Source organism: Rhinolophus hipposideros (assembly GCF_964194185.1).
Source record: "Rhinolophus hipposideros genome assembly, chromosome: 19".
Classification (NCBI taxonomy): Eukaryota; Metazoa; Chordata; class Mammalia; order Chiroptera; family Rhinolophidae; genus Rhinolophus; species Rhinolophus hipposideros.
Genome location: NC_138065.1, coordinates 12,132,943 through 12,159,004, shown reverse-complemented (window position 1 = coordinate 12,159,004; position 26,062 = coordinate 12,132,943). Strand labels below are relative to the sequence as shown.

The 26,062-nt window shown below is 53.5% G+C and overlaps 1 protein-coding gene across 4 annotated transcripts in view; it reads right to left on the bottom strand.

The window, feature by feature from the left end:
* Positions 1-20,646, bottom strand: part of KCND3 (potassium voltage-gated channel subfamily D member 3) — a 208,238-nt gene extending 187,592 nt beyond the window's left edge. For all 4 annotated transcript variants that reach the window (XR_013991755.1, XR_013991756.1, XM_081026481.1 and 1 more), the window contains exons 1-2: positions 20,459-20,646; positions 12,695-13,872 (exon numbers count right to left, since the gene is read on the bottom strand). Coding sequence is in view for 2 of the 4 variants with exons in the window: in XM_081026481.1 (XP_080882607.1) it covers positions 12,695-13,800 (1,106 nt within the window). In the remaining 2 variants the exon portion in view is untranslated. The remainder of the gene's footprint in view (positions 1-12,694; positions 13,873-20,458) is intronic.
* Between the last annotated feature and the right edge of the window lie 5,416 nt (positions 20,647-26,062).

The following is a 26,062-nucleotide window of genomic DNA, read 5'->3' as shown; positions in this document are numbered from 1 at the left end:
TCCAATGGTCTTTCCAGTGTCCTTTCTACAGATCCCAAACCCAGCCACAGGATTCGGTCAACCCACGTGAGGCAATGCAGCCATACAGCAACTAACGCAGAGCATGAACGCAGCAGCCTCTGCTCCTCAGATGAGAAGCTGACCTTACATGGAAATATTAAGAAAGTCAAACACGGTGTGTGTGGGTGGGGGGTGGGCATAACCCTTCATCATCTCTCTCTAAGCCCTGCCCAAACTCTGAGCATGCCAGTCGGGCTGCAGGAAAATGTTGTATTAATCAATGCAACTCCCTTTTGCCAGCCCAGAGAGAGGCTTCTGCTGGAGAGGGGAGAAAGAGGAGAGGAGAGAGGAGAGAGCCTTCAACTCAGAAGATGGGGACACAAACCCTTAGGTACAAAAGTCTCGGGAGAACTCCTAGCAGCTTCTAGAAACAGAAGAGAAACAGGCCAGGGAAGAAGGGAGAAAACAAATGTTGGGTCACATATGGCCCATTGCTCTTCTTCATCCCTGGTGCAGAAATGGTGTGAACAAGCCAGAACGAGTCCAACATCAAAGTGTCACAAGAGCCAGCAGAGGGGGTGGGTGTGAGGGTCCAGACTCATGAAGAAAGAGCCACGCCGAGTACCCCGTGACTCCTCGTGGAGTATGCAGTGCCTGTGACCCACCCCCCGGGGGTGACACTCCCCAGGACTCTCCTCACCCGCTCCCCACCTGCTGCATATCTCCACGAGAGGCCTACAGCTGAGGGAAGTGCAAGACAGGCAGCCTGTGCTGCCCCTGGGTTCTGACAGTCCCCGCATCAGAGCTGCTTCCCTCTAAATGTGAGGGTGGCGCTGGCGTCCCAGCTCTCTGCTGAGCTCAGCTGGGATCTCTCTAGAGGGCTGGGAGGGCCAGCAGAAAGGCTGAGATAAGCCCCAAGGCCTGTGGGTAGGGATGTCACCAACGCACAGATCCAGTCAAGGGACATGGGTAACAAAGCCACGGGCTCAGAATTTCTCCAGAGAGGGAGGTGGTATGAGATTTTTAAAAGTTCTTCTGAAAGATATTCCCATAGGATATTTACATACGGTGCATATTTGCAACTTTCCCTCTCCCTTAATTTTTTTTTCCCACCAACTCTACTGTGATGCTAAAATTTCCCATCTCCTTTTATTGTTGTCACCAGCAAGCGCCTTGCCTCCTGCCTGCCGCATGGGTTCGTTCATGTCTCCCTTGGCCCAGACAAGCCTGGACCCCGCGGGCCTTGTCTCCCCTCAACTCTGACCTTTCCTTCGTCACCAGCCTGCGTCCACGCTTTACTCTCACGATCTTTACCAAGGCCCAAGAGCCTTTGGTCCTGGCACACAAGGAGACTGGGGATGATGGGTCTTCCTTCCTCGGCCCAAGACAGAGGCTCTGACAGAAGATGCCTCCCAAACACCTCTCTTTTGGAAATCTGGATGGTTAGTGATCTGTTAAGAGCTGACGCAGGTCAGACCCATGCAAGTTTAAACCCCAGCTTGTCTAGTTTCCAGCTGCTGCTCTGAGCCGTCCTTCGCTTCCTCGGCTATAGAACCCAGAAAATGGTAATATCTCTCTCCCGTGGCTCATGGGAGGCTACTGGGAGGGTAAAATGAAGAAATGCATGTCGATCACGGATATTTAGCACAGTACCGGGAACACTGAAAACGTGCGATAATATTAGCTGTTATTGTCATGGATGATGGGGGACAGTGGTCCCTCCGTGGCAGGATGAGCCATTTCCACTCATTCAGTCCTCGGCTGAGACGGCAAACAGCTGCTTCTCCGCCTTCTGGATAACAATCCTAAAGAGACTCGAGCACGGCTATTAAATCGTCATTTCTGTCCTGGGGCCAGCCTCTCTCTGACTCCCAAGCAACTGTGGACGGTGTTTTACTTGGGGAGAGGCGGGAGTGGCTGTCCCTCTCCTGTTGTGTGTCCTCCCCTCTCCCCCAGTGTCAAGCTGATGCCCTCACTCTCTCCCTTACCAGCTTTATCGCTCTCTTTTCTTTGACTTTCATTCTCATTTCATACATTCATTTGTTTACGTCTGCTGCTCCTACTAGCATGCCAGCCTCAGAGAATGTGTCTATTTTTGCTCAAGAAACACATCCTCAGCCCCCACACGCTGCCTGGCACACGGACACCACATTTTCATTGAATAAATGATCAAATGAATAAATGCGTTTAACTTTTCCACCACAATCTTTCAAGGACCAACTGAAATGCCACCTCCTCCAAGAAGCCTTCCCTGAATCCTGCCTCCTCCACCTTCCCCTCACACTTTCTTCCCCTCACACTTTCTTGACCTCTACTCATACTTCTTATGTTGTTGAACCCAGAAACGTAGCTCTGTGTGCACAAGGCACCTCTGTTACCAGCCTGAGAGGCTCCTTGGGAAGCAGGGGGCTCTAAAGGACACAGAATCTTGGTCTGAATCCAGGAATGCACCTACAGCCACAGCGTGCGAGCTCAGGTACGTTCCCTATACCCTCACCCTCCATGTCTCAGTCTTCTCACATGTGAAATGGGAACCTAACACCCACCTCCCAGGATTTAGTTCTCATCCCCTTTCTCTCTTACTAGAGAGACACATGTCAACTCTGTTTGCGTCTTGCTCACAGGGACAGCTCACTGCACGTTTGCTGAAGTATTGAACCATCCCTCTCCCCACTGCTTATCGAGGGCCCAAGTGGCATCTCCGAGAGGGAGAAGGCCAGAGGAAGCTCCCAGTAAAGTCGGGCTGTGCCTGACATTTCTCTCTAAGGAGAATGAGGGAGGGAGTGGGACCAGCAGCGTTTTAGACCTGTGAAATCTGGTGCTGTAAAGACCAGGACGGTGCCACCCACAAAGGCTGTGCCACTCTGAGTCAGCATCACCCTTGACCAGGCGCAGATGGTTGTTGGTGTGGGACTACTTAGGCTCCATCTCCTATCCACATGCCAATGCAAGGATCCCGTTATTATTATTTTTTAGCAAAACCCACAGGCAAATTTCAATTTCCTGGGTCAGCGCGCTTTATTTAATTATCGTTGCAGGAGACTAAAAAGAAAACCTTGTTTTCCTAAAAAAAAAAAAAACCCAACACAATATGACCTTTTAGCTCCAGCAGAAACACAGTATGAATGAGAACTTCCCCAGGCCAACAAAGGAAGCTGAATGGAAGCATCAGCAGAGCTGTTCCCAGGTAGCACCAACATTCCTAAAGGGGGGCAAGAAGTGCCCCCCCTTCCTTCCCTTCATGTTGTCCTTGGCAATCTCAGCTATTTTCCCTGCTTCAGCTAATGATTTTGAAAACTGCATTTTTAGCCCCCTTCTCCCTGCGAAGCTCCTTTGCACCTTGGCGCCTGCCTGCCAGCCACCTCGAGGACACCAGGTTGAACTGCAAACACGGCAGGTGCAAAGCCGAGTTCATCTTCTCTGCCTTCCCCCTGACCTCTTGCCAAGCTGTTCCTCCTCGAATATCTGCCAAGTCTCTAGCTCTGATCAGCCGGTCTTACGAGTCCAGAGTTACTTTGACTTCTCCTGGATGTCTTTCCACTGGAGTCCCTTCTCTCCTTTTCCACTGTGACTGTCCTAGGTCCCTCCTGCTTTCCCTCTTCCCTGGCTCAGTCTTCTGGCTGACTGTCCCATGTCTGAAGGCGTCCTTCTAACATTCATCCAGGAGACAGCTGCCAAATAAATCTTGCTCATCAATACATCATTGCAACACCTTGAGCGGCTCCCTAACGCCTACCAAATAAATGCCTTAGCCTAATATTTTAGGCCCTCCCTGTCTCTAGCAAACCTTTCATCCTGCTTCTCTCCAGCCATTATCCTCATGTACCCTAAACACCAGCATATTTGTTAAGCTCCTCAAGCACCCTGCCCTTTTGCAAAGTACTTACATTTCCCATTTCCACATATCAAAATCCTCCCCACTGCTGTCGGTCTAGCTGAAATGTCACCTTTTCCGTGAAGCCAATCATTCATTTATTGGCAAATATTTACTAAGCATTTATTCTGTGCCAAACACTTCCTGATTATTTCAGCACGGGCCCCATTCTCTCTTGTATGCTCATAAACATATTCAAATCCCTCGCTATATTGTAAACTTCCTAGGGACAGGACCAAGGTCTAATTTATTTCTAGATTCCCTCCCTCCCCCCAATACCAGGCGCTCAATCATCTTAGATGAACTGAATCAAGGTTTATGCTGTCCATGGTTCTGATATCGTGTCGTTTCATTCTCCTGGTTGTTTTCTTTTTCTGCTTAACTATGTGTGAGCAGGAAGAAGTAAAAATAAACTAATGCTATGTCTCAGCAGCTATAAGCCTGTAATTATGGTTAACTTTCAGTTTTCCATGCCACTGGAAAAAGAGTGGTGGAGAGAATCCCCCACCAGAAGCATAAGAACATTATTTCCCTCAGTCCTTGGCTGGTCGTGTACAGTTTATAAGGAGCTGACTGGCCTTTTCAATTCTGTTTGGATTGTCAGGTTGTTACTTAGGATTACAGGCTCTCAGTAAACTAGCCGGGTGAGAGGGATCGAAGTGGAGATGGAAGACTGCGGGAGGAATGCACTCCTTAATGAAAGGTCTGCTCTCCACAACCTCACAGGCAAGACTGGACAATGAGGACATCACAGGCACCTGGGCTGTGTCAGCCCAGCTCCAGGGCTCGGCCAGTTTCCCTCAGACGACTGCAAGGGTAGAGCTGTCCCCGCCCCCAACAGCCCACGAATAGGGGTCCAGAATAGGTTTTTACTTCAGGATGACGCTGAAGTGCCACGGTGACGGTGACCGAGGAAGGGTTTGGGATGGAGCAGGGCTGTGCTTCTAGTTTTGTGGGCATCAGGTTGATGCTTGCTGTCCCACCAGAAACCGCTGGATACAAATCCAAGGAAACGAGGTTTGCAATTTTGCACTGATAGCCAGATAATGTACGGGGAACGTTCCCTTCTCCCCCTTCTGAAGCAAACAAATATCACATGTCGTGATTCGGCAGCTGCATTAGTTGGGGGAAATTGATGCACATTTCATATGTCAGGGAGCTGAATCCCAGAGAATGGAGCCAGCCTCCCAGAAAATGGTTTCTTTATGTAGTTCCATCCATTTATTGTTTGATTGGACTTTCTGTATATTAAATTCCAGCTGTTCTGCCGCTCATGGGTATTATGATGCGTTGGCTCGGTGGGAAATAATGAAGGTGATGGGATTTTACAGCATCGCATTACAAAGGAGGCGTCCCCGGCCTCATCCATCTTTCCATCAACTAGCTTGTGTGTGAGGTGGCACTTATATTAAAACGATTTTTCTGATTCAGTTTAATGACACTCATTCGAGTCCTGACACCAGGAATATGATTACACGAGCTAGATGCAGTCTCCCTCCATCCAGTCACGGGCAGCCAAGGCTGAGTAACCTTCCCTCCTGCACCCCACCTTCCCGCCCACCATCATTTGCACTGAGCTGGGTGGAGGCAGGTGGGGGCTGGGGAAAAGAGGCCTATCCACGTCCTGGCCTCAGACAAGCAGGCCGGACAGAGGCAGGAGCAACGGACCCCACGTGGAGGCCAGGGTAAGGGAGCCTTTTGGTGGAAACTTTGGGGCTCAAAGGCCTGGTGGTGACCTCATCCTCCTTGTCACGAACGAATCCCCGTTAGAAGTCGGTCTGAGGTCACTAGCTCACAATCCTTCCAAAAGAGACGTTGGGGGCCTGGTTTCTGTTTCCCAGAAATGAAAAGCTGATGTGAAGAACACCAGAAGATGGACACTTAGGAGAGGAGCCAGGCTCCTGGAAGTGGCTGGTTGTGTTCAGTCACCTGCCTGAATTCAGGGGGTGTGGACTCACAGGTTAAGTCTCTGCTCCTCTCCCTGCCTGGGACGGGCTCCCAGCCATGACGACACAGGGCCCAAGAGCCTTGCATGACCTGGGGCAAGAGCTCCCTCTTGGGTGAAGCAAAAACACAGAGGAGAGAGGGAGGACCAGGCAGCCTTGTATTTATACTATTTTCAGGCAGAATAATTGCTGCTTCTTCAGAAGAACCATGTTTGTGCTTATGGATGTGCTTAAAGAGGGAAACCCAAACAAAACCAAACAGACTGAGAGAGAGAGAGAGAGAGACTGAGATAGATTTTGAAGATTCCGGTGAAACGGGCGCCAGCCTGGAAACCCCTTTCCAGCAATTGCAGCAATGTGAATTGCTGGATCGGAAGACCATTCTAACGTGATGCCCCTGGTGTGAAGTACCTGGAAAGTGCGTGTCCCAACCGTATGCATGCTTCTCTCCCTCCTCTGCCGCCCTGAAGCCCTCCGCCAGCCCCTCTGCTTAAGCAGCTACCACAGCCACGGACTCAGCCAGTGGCCTCTCTGTTTCAGTTTCTGAGCCAAGACTGCCCCCAGGGAGGTGCCCAGCCCTCGGCTGGTGCTCGGTTAATGCTGCCTGGCTTGAAAGGAAACCTCGATCCACGCATAGGTGCAGCCCAGCCCTGCTCGCAGACGTCCATCCACGCTCCAACCCTGCTCTTGGGCCGGCGTCCAGGCGGGCTCTCAGCTGCCCTGGGCCCTGGAGCCCTCTGGCAGTGCCTTGACGCCTCTCATAAATGCTTCTCCCAGGAGTGGAGAAGCTCTTTAGGGCTGTGTCTTCTGGGCCCATCCCTTGCTGCGGGAGCTGGGGACACTTTCCGCTGGCATGGGGGGGACAGGACCAGCATGGGCTTCTTGTCACCTCTACCTTCACATATATGCAGACTCTGTCACCTCCCCCATTGCCACTGCCACCATCCTCGGTCCCAGCCACCAGCATCTCTTGCCTAGGTGATTATGGTAACTTCTCCCTACAATGTATTCACCGCCCAGCACCCGAGTGATCATTTTAGAGCATAGGTCAGGTCTACTCAGAACCCCCTGGTGGCTTCCCGTTCCCAGCAGGTTAGGAAACGGCCAAGGCGAAGTGCTGGCGGTGATCGCCAGGGCCCAGCACAGCTGCTTTCCCGGTTCCTGCCCCTGCTCCACCAGTAGAACCTTCTTCCTATTCCAAGAACAGCACAGCAAGGATCCGGCTCGATGGCCTTTGCATTCAGTGTTCCCCAAGCCACCCACGCTCCTTCAGGTCTCTGCTCAAACGTCGCCTTATCCGAGAGGCCATCTTGACCTCGAATAAAAGAGCAGCTCCCCTTTGCTCCACCACCTTCCACACTCACAACTCCCCTTTAGCACATGAGGCTTTAGTTTTCTCTATGGCATGAGCTGCTGTCTCGTGGAATGTATTTATTTATCAATTTACTGTCTGGTGTCCTGCACTAGATCAGAGACTATGTTTTTTTTTTGCTGCTGCTCTTTTCCCAGTGCCTAGCAGCTATTCAATAAACATCTGTTGAATAAATAATTGAATGGAGAGAAACTTCATGGGTTAGGGTCTTACGTACGGTTTCCTTTCTGTTCCTCCCTGGCCCCCCAAGTCTACAGCGGGGAACATGGCCAAGTAGCCCAAAATAGTGAGGGACAAGGGTTTCAACTTCCCTTGCAAGAATGCCCCAATCCTGCTACGGCTGCCATCAGAACGAGAGAATGCCCTGCCTGGCCTTCTCATCTCTGCCCTGCTAACACAGAGATCCTGCTTGGCTCACATCTGAATAGCACTTTCATCGGCTCCTACACTGGCCAGGAAGTGGTTAGCAAATGATAAAATTGAAGATGGGTAAGCTGGGGTAAGTTTGGTTGCACAGATATTTACTGAGGCCTACTGCACACCCGGCCCTAGCGGATCACACAGTGCCCTTCGGCATAAAGTTCTCCCCGTGAGGAGCTCACATCCTGGGGGAAAGACACATCACGTTATGGACAAGACAGAGACAAGCCATGAACAAGACACAGGTCCGCAAGGGCAGCGGTGGGAGGCAAGGGGAGGGGCCCTGAGCTCCTGGAGGGCGGGGAAGGCCTCCTGGAGGAGATGGGGCAGGGCTGAGTTCTGAAGGATGACAGGAGTTAACAAGACACGGAGCAGAGTGTGAGGTAGTCTCTGGAGTGGCAGGAAGAGTGAGCAAAGGACTTTCTTCTCACCCGTGGTCTATTTACTGCTCGTTCCGCCCTTTCTTGTTGGGGTCCAAAGGAAAAGAAATGAGTCTCGTTCAATTCATTGTGTCTGTACCTTACACTGGGCTGACGTGCAATCGTAGGGCCTGTATATTCTCAGACCTACTGTGCTGCCCTGCACAGTAGGCACTCAAATGTTGCGAGAATGAGTGATTCTTTGTTGGGATGCAGGTCTGTACCCTCCCTCGGGAATTTTAGCACCAGAGAACTTAAGAAATGTCAAAGCAAGAAAAGACCTTGAGGTCATCCATTCCTGGTAAGCACACTATGGCCAGATCCCGCTGGCGGGGAACCCACCACCATCTGGGTGGGCACTGCTGGCCAGTGTCCTGGGCCAAGGCCCCTGAGAGTTGGAAGGGGGGTTGATGGGTCTCAAAGGCAGTGGATAAAGATGGAGCCAGCATTTCAGGAACTGAAGGGTAAACAAAACCAGGTCTGGGACTGGCTTCAGACTGGGGGAGACTGGTTAAGCACCCCACTCTGTGCTGAGCCCGAATCGATCTCCCTGATTCTGCTCCCTGTCTCCCCACACCTCAGGCAGGCAGGCCCCTTCCAGGATTATGTTTTAAAGGGAAATGCAAACGGCCCGGAGGGCTGCTTCGCGCTCAGAAGTAAAAAATCAATTCTGTTTTCATTAAAGTGATTTTTGGACACTGTCAAAGCACTCTCATCTCAGGGCGTGGGGTGACAAATAGGCTGCCGGTGTCAATTACATAACCAAGCCAACCGGGCAGTAGCGGGCCAACTGGACACAGCAGGAGCGACGCGGCCCTGTGTCCTTCCCACGCCCAATGTCCCCTCCCGAAAATATCCAAGAGGGCCTCATTCCATCCAGGGCTGGAGCTGGCCCTCAGTGGCTCTCCAGGTACCGCCCTAGTCCCCCCCAAAAGTTTCACCCACTGATTGGCTCAGGCACCAGGTCAATTATGATACCAAGCACAGTCAAAGTGCAGAAGGAAAATCTGCTTTGCAAAAGCCTCTGACATATAATACATTCCTGAACTAAATTCCCCAAATAAGATGTTAGTCTTATTTAATATTGGGAGTCCTGTGTTATCCCTTCTCTCTGTTAACTGAGATAATTGAGGATTTATTTTATTTATAGCATCAATTATGAGCAGAGAAATTAATCCTTTAATGGGGCATTTGGGAGCCCAACTGTCAAGGGGGCATGAGGGAAACGTGGGTTGAGCACAGGCATCTCCCCCCCAGCACAGGAGAGCCCCCCTCCAGCCCTGTTGGCGGCTGGGCTGTTATTGTTCTGTGTGCTGAAGGTATTTTGAGATATTAAATACACGGGAATAACTGGCTCCCCCTCCCCAAGGACACCTGAGTCCTGGGAAAGTAGGCAGAATGGCAATTGGGTCAGAAGAGCTACCTTCTTCACTGGGCACATGGCCCTTGGCTTGTCGGTCAGCCCTGCTCTGCAGAGGAGCTGAAAACGGAGCTCGGGGAAGGATTAGGGTGGGGCGGGACTGGAGACAGGAAGAACTAAGTGTCTGCTGGGAGCTGTTGGAAGCAACCAGACAGAACTGGGAACATGGCAGAATATTGGCCCTCGGTATTCCACGGCCGCACGGGGCTCAAATGCCAGTGAAAAGTAAGAAAAAGAGCCTTTCTGGAATGGTTAACAAGCCTACACACTAGCCAGTGAACGTGTTCAGGACAGAAACCAGCCAAGGGAGAGGAAAAGGTTTCCAGGGCTGACTTAGTATGACCTCGGAAAAGGACAAGAAGACGCGGTGAGGGCTGCCCTCTTCTCCCAGGGGGCCAGGGCTGGGGCAGAGCACAAATCTTGGGTCCACCCTAGAGAGAGAATGGGAAGGTCTGGAAGGGACTGAGAACACTATCAGACCAAGCAAGGGGAAAAGGCGCCCCGCTCACCTTGACCTATCCATGGAAAAGCATTTTGCCAATCACAAGCTATGTATAGCCAAGCAATGAGCTTGCTGATGGTTCCAACTGGCAACTCAGGTCAAAGTCAAAGCAGCTCGATCGGGCATTGGGAGACACCAGCCAGGGCGGAGGGGAAGAAAAAGCCTGCTTTCCCTGACTTAGGAAGTTACGGGAGACACAGCTAAAGGCTGAAGCCTTTTGTGCACATTAGTTTCCCCTCCCTGAGGCCAGACATTTTGATGCGTGGGGGAAGGAACAGTGAGAGGCCCACTGTCTGGGGAACCACGCTCCTCCCGTGTAGGCACCCTTCCCTTCCTCCTTGCCTTCACTTTCCGGCAGAGTCCCCTTGCTCTCACCTAAGAAAGTAAATATGAAGCCAAGATCGTCCATATCCTGCTGCTGGCCTTGACCCTGGATTTACAAGGTGAACGCCAAAGGAAATCCCTGGTCTCCCCAGTAACAGCAAAACACTGCATTTGCTAGGAAAGCAGCCATTCATTTGAAGGCGGTATGTCAACTTGCCAGAAGGAAATGTTTTATTTATAAATCCCCCGTGTGCCTAGAACAGTGCCTGCCATGTGCTACTCACGGCACCGATGCTTTCTTGAATAGCCATGTGACTCGAATAGACTGATACCCAGTGAGGCCGTAATAAAAGGCAGTGATGGCATGAGAACAAGTGGAGTGGTGAGTGAGAAGGGAAAGGACACTGGACGGAGACCGCCAGACTGGTATTTGAGAATCAGCTCTGCCCCTTACCTGCTATGTGACTACGGGAATTTACTTAACCTTTCTGAGCCTCTGCATCTTCAGAGTTGTATAGAGTCTGTCCCACCTGGCAGGCCTGTTGTGACGACTTACACGGATAATAGATACAAAGCCCTCAGCACACTGCCGACGTATAACAGACACACATATGCTGCTCTACTACTAATGAAAGGTTGGGCCGGTGGCCACTGATGTCCTCTGAAACAATGCCATTTTAACTCTGACCCCCATGCAGCTCCCCATGGCACTCTGAGGCATCACTCTGTGGCATGCGTCCCATCAGGGGGTACCTGAGGACTCCGGCAGTCAGGGTCACATCAGAATCGTGGCCATGGAGGTCCTGGCCAGGAGTAGGCCCCCTTCAGGAAAGGCCAGGGTCAGCCTAGAAAGGGCAAGTGGGCCTCCTTTTCCTGACGTGGTGGCCAGCTCGCTAATATCCCACTGTGCTGCAAAGCCCACATGTCCACCTGAGCCAAGAGAGACAAGGTCAAATGACCAGCCATTCTTAGCCACTCTGGGTGGGACTTATTTGAAGAAATTGTGTGTGGGTGTGTGTGTGTGTGTAAGGTGTGTGTTGGAGAAAGGGGCAGGATGGCCTCTGTCACACAGACAAGAAGTAAAGGGAATGCCCTCATCAAATGTGGCCTTCACAAATGGACAATGACACCGCTTGCTCTCCCCCTTGCTACTCCCTCCTCTGTATCAGAATGACACATGTAATCATTTTATAAGATCCCGTCACCTGCTCAGTCATTCCCAATAAGCACACGAAACACTATGGCAAAAGCAACATGAGCGCCACAGGGTTTCAGCCAGGAAAAAATCGAATCACCTGGACGCTATCAACTGAATTGTCAAAGACCAAATAAAAAGCTTCATGAATTCTCCATCAGCAATATATTGCTTCCTGGGCTAAGCAAATACAGACCCAGCATATGAATTGTGAAGGGGGTTTGCATTACCTTCAGTGACTTGCAACACGAAGCAGAAACCCTAAGAAATACATGTCTCCATAAAGCTGCCCTCATTGGCTTGAATCCATTGGGGGGAAGAGTATAATCTCCTTCCTGAGCCCCCTTCCTCTGATGGAAAGTTCACACCCCAGCACCATAAACACACTTCTGTGACGTCAGCTGGAGATGCAACTTCTGAGAGATGGAAGGGACAGCGTGACCTCCCGTTGACAATATTGTTACGTCTGTATCTGGCCACATGACTCATTCAGACCATGTTGCAATTGCCCAGGTAGGCTGGGTCATTCAATCACAGTGGGGCTGAGCAAGTAAGACTACTCCTCCTTCAGTGAGAAAAGCAACAGGGGTGCCCTGCTTTTCAGAAAACCCAAGTTCAAAGTCACATACAGAAAGTCTGCTCGGGACTACTGAACCCTTGAGCGTCTGTGACAGCAGAAAGGCAAAGTAAGGCAAAACAGACAACAGCTCACAAATACACTACAAAGAAGAAATACAGGAAGGATCCAGAAAGAGGGTTCTCGTCGTCTTCTCTTAATGGAAACCTGTACCCTCCTTACGACACTCCCCACCGCTGCCCCGTTCTTCTCCCCATGGCAGCCCTTATACGCACAGATGCAGGTAAAAAGGCAGCAATGACCGCTCCCATCCGCACCCCACATACACACGTGCACACAATGTGTGGCGGAATAAAGAAACGGTGACTTTTTCCATGTTTCATAAAACACATGCCCCACTCCCAAAAGAAAGCTCAGTGAGAGCACGGCCACTGGCCCCGGACCAAATCACTCACGTGCCTCCGTCTTCTGATGCGCCCACAACTTGGACAGGCCACTCTGGCCTCCGGTGCCCAGCCCCCTTCCCACCCAGAGCCTCACGGTCCCATCCTCACCCCCCTCCCCCTCCCCCCTCCCCCCTCCCCCTCCCCCGCCCCCTCCCCCTTCCCCTCCCCCTCCCCCCCCAGGCCACCAGCGCCCGCTTACCCCAGGGTGGTCATGGTGACGATGGTGTACCAAAAGGAGGCCGGGATGCTCGTGAACTTGCTGGCCGAGGAGCCCTTCTCGGCGTAAAACATCACAGTGGCGAAGATGATGATGGCCATGGTGAGGGAGAAGAGGAGGAAGCCGAGTTCCGAGGCGCAGCTCTTCAGCGTGTAGCCCAGGATGCGCAGGCCCTGCGAGTGCCGGGAGAACTTGAAGATGCGGAAGACGCGGAAGACGCGCAGCGTGACGAAGGCGCCCGACACGTCCTCGTTGTCCGTCATGACCAGGCCGATGTAGTAGGGCATGATGGCCACCACGTCGATGATGCTCATCACGCTGCGCACGAAGCGGTAGCGGCTGGGCGCGGCGAAGAGGCGCAGGAGGTACTCCACGGTGAAGATCATCACGCAGGCCGTGTCCAGGCAGAAGAAGGCCACGGAGTAGCGCTCGCCGCACGGCAGCTCCTTGCTCCCGGGCACCGTGCCGCACGGCACCGTCTCCACCACGTTGGTGATGACGGACACGGCGATGAAGAAGCCCGTCACGTAGTAGAAGACCAGGGCCAGCGTGCTGGTGTGCGGGTTCTCGAAGGCGCGCCACATGGTCTGGCGGCAGCTGAGCGCGGGCAGGGACTCCTGGTTGTTCTCCGAGTCGTTGTCGTCCATGAGGCGCTCGGCGTTCTCGCGCTTGCGGTCCTTGTACTCCTCGTAGCAGCAGTCCCCGATGATCTCGGGCAGGATACCGTAGAAGGCCAGCTCGTCGTCGTAGGCCGAGATGCACTCGTAGCGCGGGTAGTGCAGCTTGCCCGTGCGGTAGAAGTTGAGCACGCAGCGGAACACGTCCGGGTCCCGGTCGAAGAAGTACTCCTTGGTGTCCTCGTTGAAGAAGAACTCCTTCTCCGTGCTGCCCAGCAGCGTGTCCGGGTAGCGCTCCAGCGTGGTCCGCCAGGTCTGGAACCTGCGCCCGCTCACGTTGAGCACGATCAGCTCATCCTGCCGCTTGCTCTTGTCCGCCGGGGCCAGCGGCATGGGGCAGTTGGCCACGGGCATCCATCCGATGGCCGCCGCCCGCGCGAAAGGCAGCCAGGCTGCCACTCCCGCCGCCATGGTGACTCCAGCTCTCGGGCCGGCCACTGCGCAGACCCTGTGCACACCAGCTTGGAGTTAGTTCAGCGACCCCTGGAGACAGGAGGAGAGAACAGAGACCCGGGTGAGTCCTGATTGACTCCCAGGTGGGAAATGGGACACAGGGCAAGGGTCCTGGGAGAGGGAAACAGCCAAAGTCCTGAACAGGCAAAGGAAAGACGCCTTTGGTTCTTTTCCGTCCTCCCCTGGCAGGGAGGGCGCGTGGCATGGGGCAGTGCAGCTGTGTGGGATCACCAGATGTTGTCGACTGCCTGACAAATTGTCAGTTCCAAGAGTTCAGGAGCATGTGGAGGGAAAGCCTCCTTAGCAAGAAGATCTGGGAAGACACGGGAAATAATCAGCTCTGAAGGTTATGGCGTTATTACGAATTTAAATTGGGAGAGGGTAAATGAGTTCTCATTAAACGAATTTCAAAGTGGGATAAACATGCTAATTTTTATTTCGCTCTTCACCCACCAGGGTAATCAGGAAAGGGGTGTGGATGAAGGAGATCAGGTAAACATATGCTTTCTACTCCTCACGAGGGGAAGAGGGGGCTGGGGCAGGCCCAGAGCTGGAAAATTCTCTGAGATGGCAGGTGACTACAGTAGGCCAGCGCAGTGGTGGAGCTCTGTCCCCAAGTCCTATGGAGAAGGCTGTCCCTGGTGGAGTGCTACTCTCTGGGACGTCTAGCAACCTAGTGCTCAGGGACCCTCAGAGCCATGATAGAAAGACGTGGGAGAGGCTACGAGGCTGGGCAGCGTCCCCTCCCCAGCCTGTCAAGGGACGCTTGGATTCTTGGTACACCTGTCTTCCATGCATCGCCCCTCTCCCTCCCAGAGGAAGCTGACCCACGCTTTCTGCCATCTCCAGATTCCTCGCCTCCCGTCGCCATCTGCCCACCATCCTTAGCTCCCTCAGCTTATGTAATAATACTCTCTCTTATGCCAGCCTTTTTCACCTGGCCTCATGCCACCCTCAGAGGTTCCTTCGTGAGGGGCTACCTCGTCCCTTCACCCACTGCTCTCCGAAGCCCACTGTGTACACACCTCCCATCACCTGTGTGGATGGAGGGAACAGAGGCACAGAGAATTATATTTGGCTTTGGGAAACAGATTTACCTTCCCAGATCTGACTTTTGAAAGATGATAGTGAGATGACTCTGCAATCCCCAAATGTACACCATCTGTGGGAAGACATGTGGTGACACAGAAACACACGTCACAGCCATGGGAAATTGGTAGGGGTTGACACTCGCATTCACTAATCCTAAACGAATCACACAGCCCCAATCCTGACTCAGAATTATTTGGACCCTCTGGAATGCAGTTGGTTCAACTCTGTGTTTAAAGAAATGAAGCAGGGGTGAGTCTCGTAATGGGATTTGAGCTTTCTCCCTCCCTGTCAACCTGCTTCCTTCTCCTGACTCCCAGCTCTTCTAGGATTTTGAGAGCTGAACTGCCACTAGACTTTCCCACTGGACGCCTCTGAAACAGGACAGGTGTAACCTAGATCTCCCTCCTTGCAAAAAGCTGCTCTTTACCTTTTGCTGTCAGCATCCCTGACCCAAGGCCTGTCGCCTTGGTCACTTTCCTCGTTGCTGCACCCAGAGTTGCCAAATAACGAGACAACGGCTTTTACTGTTCTCATTAAGGCTCCAGTTGCCTCAGGCCCCCTTCCCACTGGCCTGCTTATCTCTCATCCCAGCACCCCCAAACTGTTCCGTTTCTCCTGTTCCCCAGAAATCCATTCTGCTCAGTCAACGCCCTAAGCAAGCTTCTGATGGTGCTTTACAAAACCACGGCATACAAAATCAAGTCCAAACTCTTCGACCCGGTATTCCAGCATTTCTACAACGGGATCCTGGCTTACCGTTCCAGCCTCCACGCACCCATCCTAGCCTTCAGCAACAAGACCATAGCCCGGTTCACACACACACCTTGTGGGGTTCTGTGTCGGGGCACTCTTCCTTCTGTTGGCACTATCCCTCCCCTTCACTCCTCCTTTTAGAACCCTACCTATTCCTCACCCTCGCTATGATGTCCCTTCTTCTCCCCACGATGAAATTCTCGCTTCCTTTGGGCTCTCAGCACTGTGTTTGCCCCTCCTCTCTAGCAAGCACCACCCTCTGGCTTGGGTTCCAGACACTTCCTATGTCTTATTAATAATCATGGCTAACAATAACTGAGCAGTTCCTCTATGGCGGGCGCTCCTGTGGGTCACCCACCCTTACAGCAACCCTCGGAGGAAGAGTCTGAAGTTCAGTAGCCTGCCAGCCAGAAAGGGGCAGAACAGGGATCCCACAAGGGGCCAACTGAGCCCACACCACAGGCCATGAAGCCCACACCACTTCTCAAGGTCTCCCTGTAGGAGAAGAATAACAGCTGATGTTTACTGAGGGCTGACTGCGTGCCAGGCACAGTGTCACATACTTGCATGGACCCTCTCAACTGACCCACCAACAATCCAAGGGGGCAGACACCAGTGTCGTCCCCACTCTGCAGATGAGAAAGACAAAGCAGGAGTTTTGCTAAAGGATGTGATAAGTAGGCAGAGAGATTTAAACCCTGGCAGTTTCAATGTGGAGTTCAACGGTACAGCCAGGCCACTGCCCTGCTATCCCCATCCCATACTAAGCTCCTCAAGGGTAAAAGGCCATGACACCTCAATTTGTGCATGACAACTGAAGAGGTGGCACAGTGCACTGCAGCCGTAAGTGCTCAGACTGCAGACCCTGATTTTACAGTTGCCATCTGCATTCCATCAGTTTTACTCCATGCCTTGCTACTATATTTCAGAGGTTTCCAAGGGTGGGCATTCTCTCTTCAAAGAGTAAACTCCGAAGACAGATCTGGGTCAAAAGAATCCAGTTTAAGGGCCTCTGACTCACTATGCCTTCAGTCGAGTTTTCTCAAGGAGAAGATCTCTGCCTCAGTTTCCCCATCTGCATGCGAAGGAGAATAGCCACATTCCTCTACTCCCTCGTACAGGGATATTGATTCAGGTGCCACAGAAGACAAGAATGACAATGACATTCCCTCTAAATGTCATCACTGAGAGAACAGAAAAACAGCACAGGCCTGATGAGCTCTTGATTACGGGAACTGAAGAGAGAATGGGGGTTCATTCATCCACAGCAGTGGGTAATCCATGTGCCACTGATAGAGGATTTGGGAACATGTCCTGTGCATTTTGTCTTTCTTCAAGACATTTACCCTTTTGATTCCCTGTACTTCCCTGGGTCACTAGGAAAATTTGTAATCTCTCAGCACACACTGAGCTAGGTTTTCTAAGGAGCAAGGGAAGTTGGGGAAGCAGGTCCTCGATTTATACATTGGCCACAGATAATTCCAATTTGGATTTAGTTAACACTGGGCACTGACAATGTTAACTAACATTGATTTATCCTACAAACATTTGATTTATCCCAGCAAACATTTGGTTTTTCCCATAAAAACCTATGACATGGACATTTCTGCCTCCAAGTTTCAGGCAAGGAGACCAAGACCCAGGAGTTGTTGATTTTCCGACAGACCATTGGTCAGCTCACTGCCAGATGATTTTCCAGGTCCCGGAGGGCACACAGACTCCCTTCCCCCCGTCCTGGGCAGCCAAGAGCACAGGGTCAGGAGGCCCTGCATTCCACTGTCAGATCCCTCCTGAACTTGGGAAAGCAAGGCACTGTCACGCTCGGGGCCTCAGAAACCCCATCTGTAAAATCAGAGAATTGGACAAGGAAGCAACAAGGAGCCCTTTGGCTTCAATAATCCTTGATTCTATGGATCCAGGACATTCAGGCTGTAGTTCCCTGAGACCTCGTCATAACCGTCTCCCATGCAAAGCAGGAAGTAGAGCATCTGGGTTTGTTGCTGTGGGGACGCAGTTAGCCAGAGTCTCTTCCTAGCAAAAGCAGTTCTAGGAATGCCTGATGAGGCTGGTGCCCAGAACAGGGCATACAACCGGCATCACTGAGAACTCTAGGCAATCGGAGGCTGGGTTCATTCACTGAACGCCTGGCCACCGTCCTGGAGGGTAATGGGGGCCAGGACCCCAGACCCTGGGCCCTGGACCTCTGACACATCCCTGTTTTCTTCCGGAATGGAGCTCAGAGAAGCAGGACGTTTAGGGGGTTTGAGTGGCAAAGATTAAGAGACTGCTGAGCCAGGAGATACCCTGTGACACCATGCAGGGACCGGACATGCAGCTGTGCTCCCTCAGAGGACGATGCCCTTCCCCTCCCATTCTTCCAGTGCTGCTCCCCCCTGACTCCCAAGCCTCAGTGCCTGGTACCTCTCCATCACCAGGCTGAACCCCATCACCCTACCCTCTCTGCCCCACGCCAATCTCCTCTTCTCCGCCGGCCATGAGTATTTTACAAACTGCTTTCAGATGAATAATTGAGAACTGGGGAAGGAAAAACAACCCCTTTCTGTCATAAAAGCGTCTGGTCCCAAGGCCAAGCCTTTACCCCATACATTAATCCAGGACAATCTTCCCAAAGAAAGGCAGGCAAGAGCCAGGCCATCTCCAGAGGCTTAAGGCCTGTCCACCTAGTAAAATATACCCTTACAGGAGCAATTACCCCACTGCTACTTTCTCCCTGTGTGTGTATATTGCGGGGGGAGGGGGGGAGTTGTCTGGGTTTGGAAGGGGAGGAAAAGTGTCCCACCAGATACCATGCCCAAGGCCACTCCAGCCATACCTTCCACATAAGCCTGCAGGCATGACCCAGCTCAAGTAGGGCTTCTCGGTGGCTCTCAACAGGCTCCGACACCTCCTGGAGCCGACCTAGGTATGAATTTCTGCAACAGGCAAACAGTGCGGCCCCATTTCCAGCCAATGGCACTGCACATGCCTCAAATGCCAAGGTTTTACTAGGACGTGGACGCCTTACAAATGAAAAATCTGAAGCTATTTTTGTTTTTGGCAGAAGAGTTTGACAGTGGGAAAGATGGGGGTGGGGGGAGGCTGGGGAAGAGATATTTAAAACAGGTGAGCGCTGAAATGACAAAGGCAAAACATCCTGGAAAAGGGAAACAGATTTTCCCCTGCTGTAAAAAAACCCTGTTAAACAGCTTCTGTTTAGGAGGGAGAGGGCCAAAAGTGGGCAAAGGGACTAGACAGCCTATCTGGGGATTGACACCTAACCAGAGGACAGGCTCAAGGCAGCAAAATGTCACATCACCAAGGTCTACCCTTTAGTGACCTCGGCAGAGCATTGGGGTGGAGCGTCTCTGGAAACTTTTACTTTCCACAATTTTACATCACATTGCTTAACTCAGAATGGGGCCAGTCTGGGGGAGGGGAGGGTCCTGACAATCCAGTGGCCTTTCTCCTGTGCTCAGAGGGTTTGGGTCAGCACGGAAAAAACTGACAGGGTGCCACGCTGGGGCTCTTTGGGTACAGGCCTGGGACACAGACACAGATCCTCTTCCACAGTGCCACTCCTAGGCTGGCCACCGCACTTTCCTGAACTCTTTTTCTCCAGCCTCCTCAATAGCAAAAGGGAACAAGCTAGCAATCTTTCTTCCTCTGGGGGTCCCTTGTGTCCTTGCATTCTGTTGCATTCAAGTAGTGACAAGGAAAAATAAACACATCGATTCCTGACCCTGCGCCAACATGTCCACATGGGGAAATGTACACATGCTGCGCATGGAATTCGTGTGTTCCCAGGGCCCCCTGTTACGGACGATGGACATCCAGGATCTTTTAAACTACCGGTAAAGAAGGCATAAATTTAACATCACATACGTTGGCGCAAAATACGAACATGTACTATACGGCAACCCTTGCCGGGTCTTATAAACAGATCGCTTTCGTGCCTAGGATCACGAGAAAGTTCAGATACCCACTCTTAAGAAATACGCGAGTCCTGTCTTTGCGGTAAGATTCCAGGTCCGGAACCTCAGCCTGTTGCTGACACGTCCCCGCTGGCCGGGATAAAAGCAGGACATCTTGGACTTGATTCAAATGTCAACGCTAAGCAAGTGCAGGAATTTAGTGGGATCCAGGTAACTTCTCTGCCCAGTCCCTTCGCGCCGCACCCCCAGTATAAACAGCTGGCCAAGTGCGTCTTTTGCACCCCCTCCGCGCGCCGCCGCGGCCTCGGCGCTGCCCCTTGGAGACCTTTCCCAGGGCTCGGAGGGTGGAAGCGGCGTCGGGCAAGACCTGATGGGTGTGTGGCCCCCCAGCCCCCGCGAGGCACCCCGCAGCCTCGCCGGGCTGGAGAACTTTGCGAAGCGCCCCAAACTGCTCCCTGCTTCCGACCCCAGCCATCTCTCGCCCTCTCTTGTCACAAAGAGCGGGGGACCCAGCCAGCCGTCGCCACCTGCCGCCGGGTTCCGGGGCGCTGCCTCCGGCACCCCCGAGGGAAGGCAGGCCACTGGAAAGGGGGCGGAGGGTCACACGCCCCGACCCCCGGCCTCGCAGCGCCCGCTGCCCCGCAGCCGGCCGACGCCCCCGGGAAGGCTGTCGGCTCCCCCGCGGCGCCGGCCCCACCCCCAACCCTTCCGGCTCCCCAGCGCCCACCCACCCAGGCGCGGGAGTGGGAGGGTGCCGCGTGGGCAGCTGGAGCAACAGGCGTGGGAGCAGCGCTCCTCGCACTTCCTGGCTCCAGAAGGCTCGGTCGCGTCCCTCTTACCTTCGGCGAAGCCAGCCCGGGCCCCGCGCCCCGCGCGCGCGAGCAAGCTGCCACCCGGGGCCGCGAGCCGGGGCCGCCAAGGCGCCGAGCGCCCAGCAGCGCGGGGGACAGCCCGGCAGCCACCTCCTCGCGGGCGAAGTCTAGCTCGCTCCCTCCCTCGCTCGGCGGGCTCGCGCGTCCGTCTGTCCGTGGGCCCCTCCCTCCCCCGCCGCCGCCGCCGCCGCCGCCGCTCCAGCCCCGGTTCGGCGGCGTGTCCCCTCCCCGCCTCGCCGCTCCGCTCGCGGGCTCGCGGGCTCGCGGCTTGCTCGCTCGCTCCCTGCCCCCGTCACCAGCAGCGCCGCGCCGAGCAGAGCCCGGCGGCCGCCGACTGCCTGGCGAGGTCCCTCTCCCGGAGGGGGAGGCAACGGGGGCGCGGCGCGGGCGGGGCGGAGACGAGAGTCCGGGGGAGGCCGCGAGGCTGCGCCCTGGGCTTCCGACCGCGCTCCGCGGGCGAGCGGCTCCAGCCCGGCAGCCGAGGGACAGGAGAAGGACCCGGAGGCTCGGCGCGGAAGGGTGCCCGGGGCGAGGGCGTGCGACGGGGAGTGACTCCCGCGCGAGGGTGTGTGTGTGGGTGTGAGTGTGTGTGTGTGTGTGTGTGTGTGTGTGGAGGGGTGCGCGCGTGAGCGGGGGCTGGGCGGGCGGGGAGACGAGGCAGAGCCTGGTGCGTCTCCCCGGGCGAGTGGAGGAATCCTAGGGTGTGCCCGGAGGTGGCGGAGTGTGCCCACGCGGGTGTGAGCCCGTGTGGCGACCAGGGTGGGCACGGGGGTGCGCGTGGCAAGGTGAGCTCGGCTTGGGGGTGGGGGCGGAGCTCGGAGGAAGCGTGAGTGTGAGCTCAGGGGCTTGTATGCTGGAGACCGGGGGAGAGGTGGCCGTGAGCGCCAGTGTGTGCGCGCGTGGGGTGTGTGGAGACCCAACTGGGTGTTTTTTTCTCACCGACTGTCCACGCGACACCAGCCCTTGCTTGCGGCCGAGCCTGGCCACCTGGCGACGTGGAACCTGCCACCGCGCAAGCTTTCCGGCTCTCGGAGCTCTCCGCTGCGTGTGCCAGGGTTGGACAGTCGGTCCCGGGGGTGGGAGGGGATGGGGCTGCAGTCGTGTACACTGCCCTTATCCCAGATCAAAGCCGCTTTCCTCCCAGAGTGCGAGTGGCACGAGCCGAAGGTAAGGATTCGCCCTCTGGTCCCACCACGTGTACCCAGTACCCAGATGCGACAGTCTGGACTTGGGAGCGTGTACTCTCAGCCCTGGTCCGCCCTCGGTCCCTCCCCGAAGCCCATGGGTGGGCAGCCGGCAGCCGGCACGTGCCCTAGGGCCCAGCGGCCGGAGCGCCCAGCGTTCCCGGAGACTAGTGTCCGCCCCAGACGCCCACATTCGCGGCCGCTGCGCGCGGAGGGTCCAGTGCCCGCTGACTGTACGGACAGGCGGCTCTAGCTTTCCCCGTGTCTCCAGCCCCGGGGTCCGGAATCAGGGATCTTGGATTGGCGCTTGGCAGCAGCGACCGGAACGCAGGGCTTGAGCGATCCCAGTTCTGGATGCGGAGAGGTGTATAACTGAGACAGAGACCGAGGGAAAAGCAAAGTGTGAGGTGAAGGGGACGGTGTGATTGAAAGAACAGTGCTGGCCCCGGCAGGGGTTGATTCAGAACGGGGCTGCTGGTTTGTGAGAACCCCTGCCTTGTTCTAGGTTCACGGAGGGGGCCGGTCATTGCGGTCTAGGCCCCTGGAGCCCCTCTTTCGCTCACTCCTCCCACTCTCCCCAAAGCCCCCTTCAGTGTGTCAGCTGGAAGGTGTACAATTGGCCCTTCAAGAGGTGGGTGTGGATTGTATTAGCATTTATTTGCTAGGAGTCCCAGAGCCCTGTGGGATTTGCATACTGATTTGCATACAGTAATAATGATTAACAACACTGCCACTCCCTGGCAGACGGGAAGAATTCAGGGAAGGCCCTGGCACTGCTCCCACCTCCCTCCTCCCTTCTCTCTGGGGAAGAGCTAATTTTCTCACAACTGCCCATCTCAACGGCTCTGAGCCCTGGGAATGCCTCAGACACTGGGTGGGGAGGTCCAGAGAGGGGCATTTTCCTTCAGTCCTCCACCCCTATGTCCAACTTGGCAGAATAAACACCCAATATTTTATTTCTGCCCGGGTTTGAACTCCTGTACATTTCTGTCTGATTTGCATCTTGGGGGCACTGAGGAGCTGGGTTTGCCCCAAAGCTTGGAGGCTTCCCGGAACAGTTAGCCGACGATATCCGTTAGTCCTCCAGAGAGGCCAACTCGTGGAATACTGTGCTGTTCTGCTCTTTGTAGCCCTGTTTGAAGACAGGACACTGATTCAGAAACCCCGGACCCTATACACACACACACCTGGCCCCCATTCCTCCCGGGCTCACATCTTAAGTGAAGTAGCTCTGGACGATATTCTCCTTCCTGCTGAGAAGACCTAGAGTAAAATATGAGACTTGAATTTCTAGTCTAGGCCAGTGTGGTTTTATTTACCAGCCCTTGTCACAACCAGGTGACTTGGAAAATAAGAGAGAGCAAGTGATGGGCAGAAAGGGGGTCCCTTGAGTCCCACACCTAGAGGAGGTCCTGCCCAGGAGACGCCGTCCCGCAAGCCAGCTCCCGCCCTCATTGCATGTTTCCAGCACTGCCTGGCCTCGCCTTCCCCCTCTCTGCCTCTGGCCTGACCTGGCCGGGATTTTCACTTGCTTTTCCCCCATGACACGGCCGCTTTTCCTTTAACTCTCAGCTTCTATTTAAAAAGCTAATTTGGGAGCTTGTCGATGCTCCCAATTCAGACATTTTAAATAGGAACTGAAAGGAGCTGCCAGGGCACTAGTTTTTCTCCGCTTGCTACCCGCACAGCTAAGGCATTTGTTCTGTCATTCTGCTGGCCCTGGCCTTTGTGTGTGTGTGTGTGTGTGTGTGTGTATGAGAGAGAGAGAGAGAGAAAGAGAGACAGGGCACTCGGTATGTTTCAGGCTCTCTTTTCTGTTTAAAGCTGGTGCTCCTATGGACAACTGTTTTCTCTGTGTGTCCTTTCCAAGCTGTACACACATGAGGATTCTTTAGTCCCGTGGCTCTGGCCGCTATTTGCAGAGCTTGTCACCGTGTGGACTGTGAAGCAACCCAGTTCCAAGTCTGCAGCCCCTTTGCTGACATGCTGGCCTGGTGTGTCTGCGTGGTTCTTTCCTGGGGCTGTTCTGCTCAGGCTCGCCCTTTGAAGCTGTGCCTGAATGCCCACAGGGCTACTCCCATCCTCACTGCCTGTGGCTGTCCTACTTCAGCAACTTGCCCCATGGTGGAGCAGGAATTTAGAAGGTGGACCATACCTCTGAAGGTTGCAGGCTTTCTACATCCAGGGTGCTATATACCTTGGAAGTAAAAAGCACAGGCTTTAAGCTCAGACTGTCTGGGTTTGAACCTGCCCCACTATTTACTAGCTGTGTGATCTTGGGGAAGCTACTTAACTTCTCTGTGCCTTGATTTCCTCCTCAGCCATAAGTTGGCAATATATAGTGGTATTTAACTTATAGGGTCATACTGTCACAGAATAAGCACTGAGAACAACAGTACCTAGAACATAGGAGATTTAATGTTGGTTGTTGTTGTTTAAGGCCGGAGTGGTATGAGCAGGAATTGTGAGGAAATCTGCCTGAGGAAGATGGTAGAACTGTTGGATTGTACACACAGACACATGGCGCCATGCTTGTAACTATAAAAATTCCCAGGCCACAGCCCACAGTAGATCAAGTTCACCTTGTTGAGACAGATGATTCCCTAAGCCCCAGAAGAGGAAGACTTCTGATGAAGGACTAGAGGAGGAGCCACAGGGATGGAGCTAAAGAAGGAGCTGGACCATGTCAGCATTTGTGGGGCTAATTTTATGCTGGAAGAGTAAGTCCCAGGACCCTCAATACCCAGATGGGTCCACCCCCCCTTATTTACTTAACCATGTAAAGTAAGGCTTTATGAAAGTGTAGCTGCAATGGGGTACTCAGAAGGGGTGGCCCCTCGTTCTCCCTGAGTCTCCTTGGGCTTGCCATCCTCTCACTTTGATCCCACTATTGCCTCCTGTCCCTATTCCTACAGCCGGACATATGAACATTTCTTTAGCGGCCATCTGAGTTCATTTTGCCTCAGTCCCTGAGCATCTAATCAAGGTACGGAGAAGTTAAGTGGCTTCCCCAAGGTCACACAACTAGGGATTCAGGAGGCCATTAACAAGAGGGGGAGCTCTAAAGGACAGCATAGGAAGGCTGACCAAGAGATCCAAAGCAACATTGCAAGTCCTTGGATTTTAGTGGGCTTAGCATATCAACCTTAAGTTGAGGAGCCACCATATTCTTGACTCCTTGCTAGGTCTCTAATAATCCTGCACCATTTTATAGGTGGAAAAACGGAAGGTGGTTGATACATTGGGATTACTCCAGGCCACACACCTGGAGTAAAGCTCTGAACCCTCCCTCTTGCCTCTCCCCAGGGTTATTGGTTTTTTGCTCTTTTGAGGGTAGAGTGGACCCTCGGTCAGACAGAGGGTCAGATAGTTAAATAGAGGGGTGGATAGTCAGAGGGCCCGCCCTAAGAGGATGCTCTTGACCTGGCTTTGTTGGGCTGTCCTGTGTTTGGCCTCCACAGGTTGGATAGGGTGAGGGCTCAGTATGTCCAGGCTGGGGTTGTACCCTCTGATTTTTCTTCAGGGCGAAGTCTTCCTGCAGAATTCCAAAGCTGAGTGGTGCCTTGGCTTTCTCATTTTCTAAGGGGAGATAGGTGGTCGTGTTGTAAATGCTAAAGACCTTTGCTCTAGTCTCAGAAGGTCGAGGGTTGTCTGCTGGGAATCGGCCAGATTTTCCAGCTTGGCTAGGCCAGGATGTACTGTCCAATACTGGTGTCCATGATAGCTGAACTCTCGCAATCATCCGATGCTTCTGGTCCAAGTCGAGGAGCCCTCACTTCTTGCTGTCCTAACCCCATTTGGGAGGCCAATAGTTGCCTGGGTGGTCATCTTGTTAGTCACAATATTTAGACCTGTTATGGCAAATGAGAAGTCGTACCATTGGTGGGTTCCAGTGGAGCTTCTGAAAGAATTCCTCCCAGGGGATCTTTGTCAACCTGACACCTGCTCCAACCCAGGCAGATCCTGGGGAGGCAGAGCCCTAGTAGGGTGCTTTCTGCTCATGAAGACCTCAGATGGAGAGGCTAGGTGAAGGAAGAGGAGGGACGGGAAGAAGGAGAGCAAGACTGAGAATGGGGACATAAACATTGGAAGAAGAAAAACACCCTACTCATTTGCTCAGTTTCTTGCTGGAGACAATTTGCAGAAGGGTGGCTAGAGCCTGCAGGTACCCCTAGCAGGTGCAGTGACTGCTTTGTTCTCCTCTGGTTGGCTCCTTTTCTTTGTGCACTGATGTTTCCCAGGGCTCTATCCGTGGCCTTCTCTGTTTCTCCATCAGCCCTTTTCCCTGGAGAGTGGATGGGAGACGCTGATTTCAAGTTCATTCTGATGTTGACAATTCCTTCCTGAACTCACCCCTAAGTATTTCGCCCCTAACTATCTATGTACA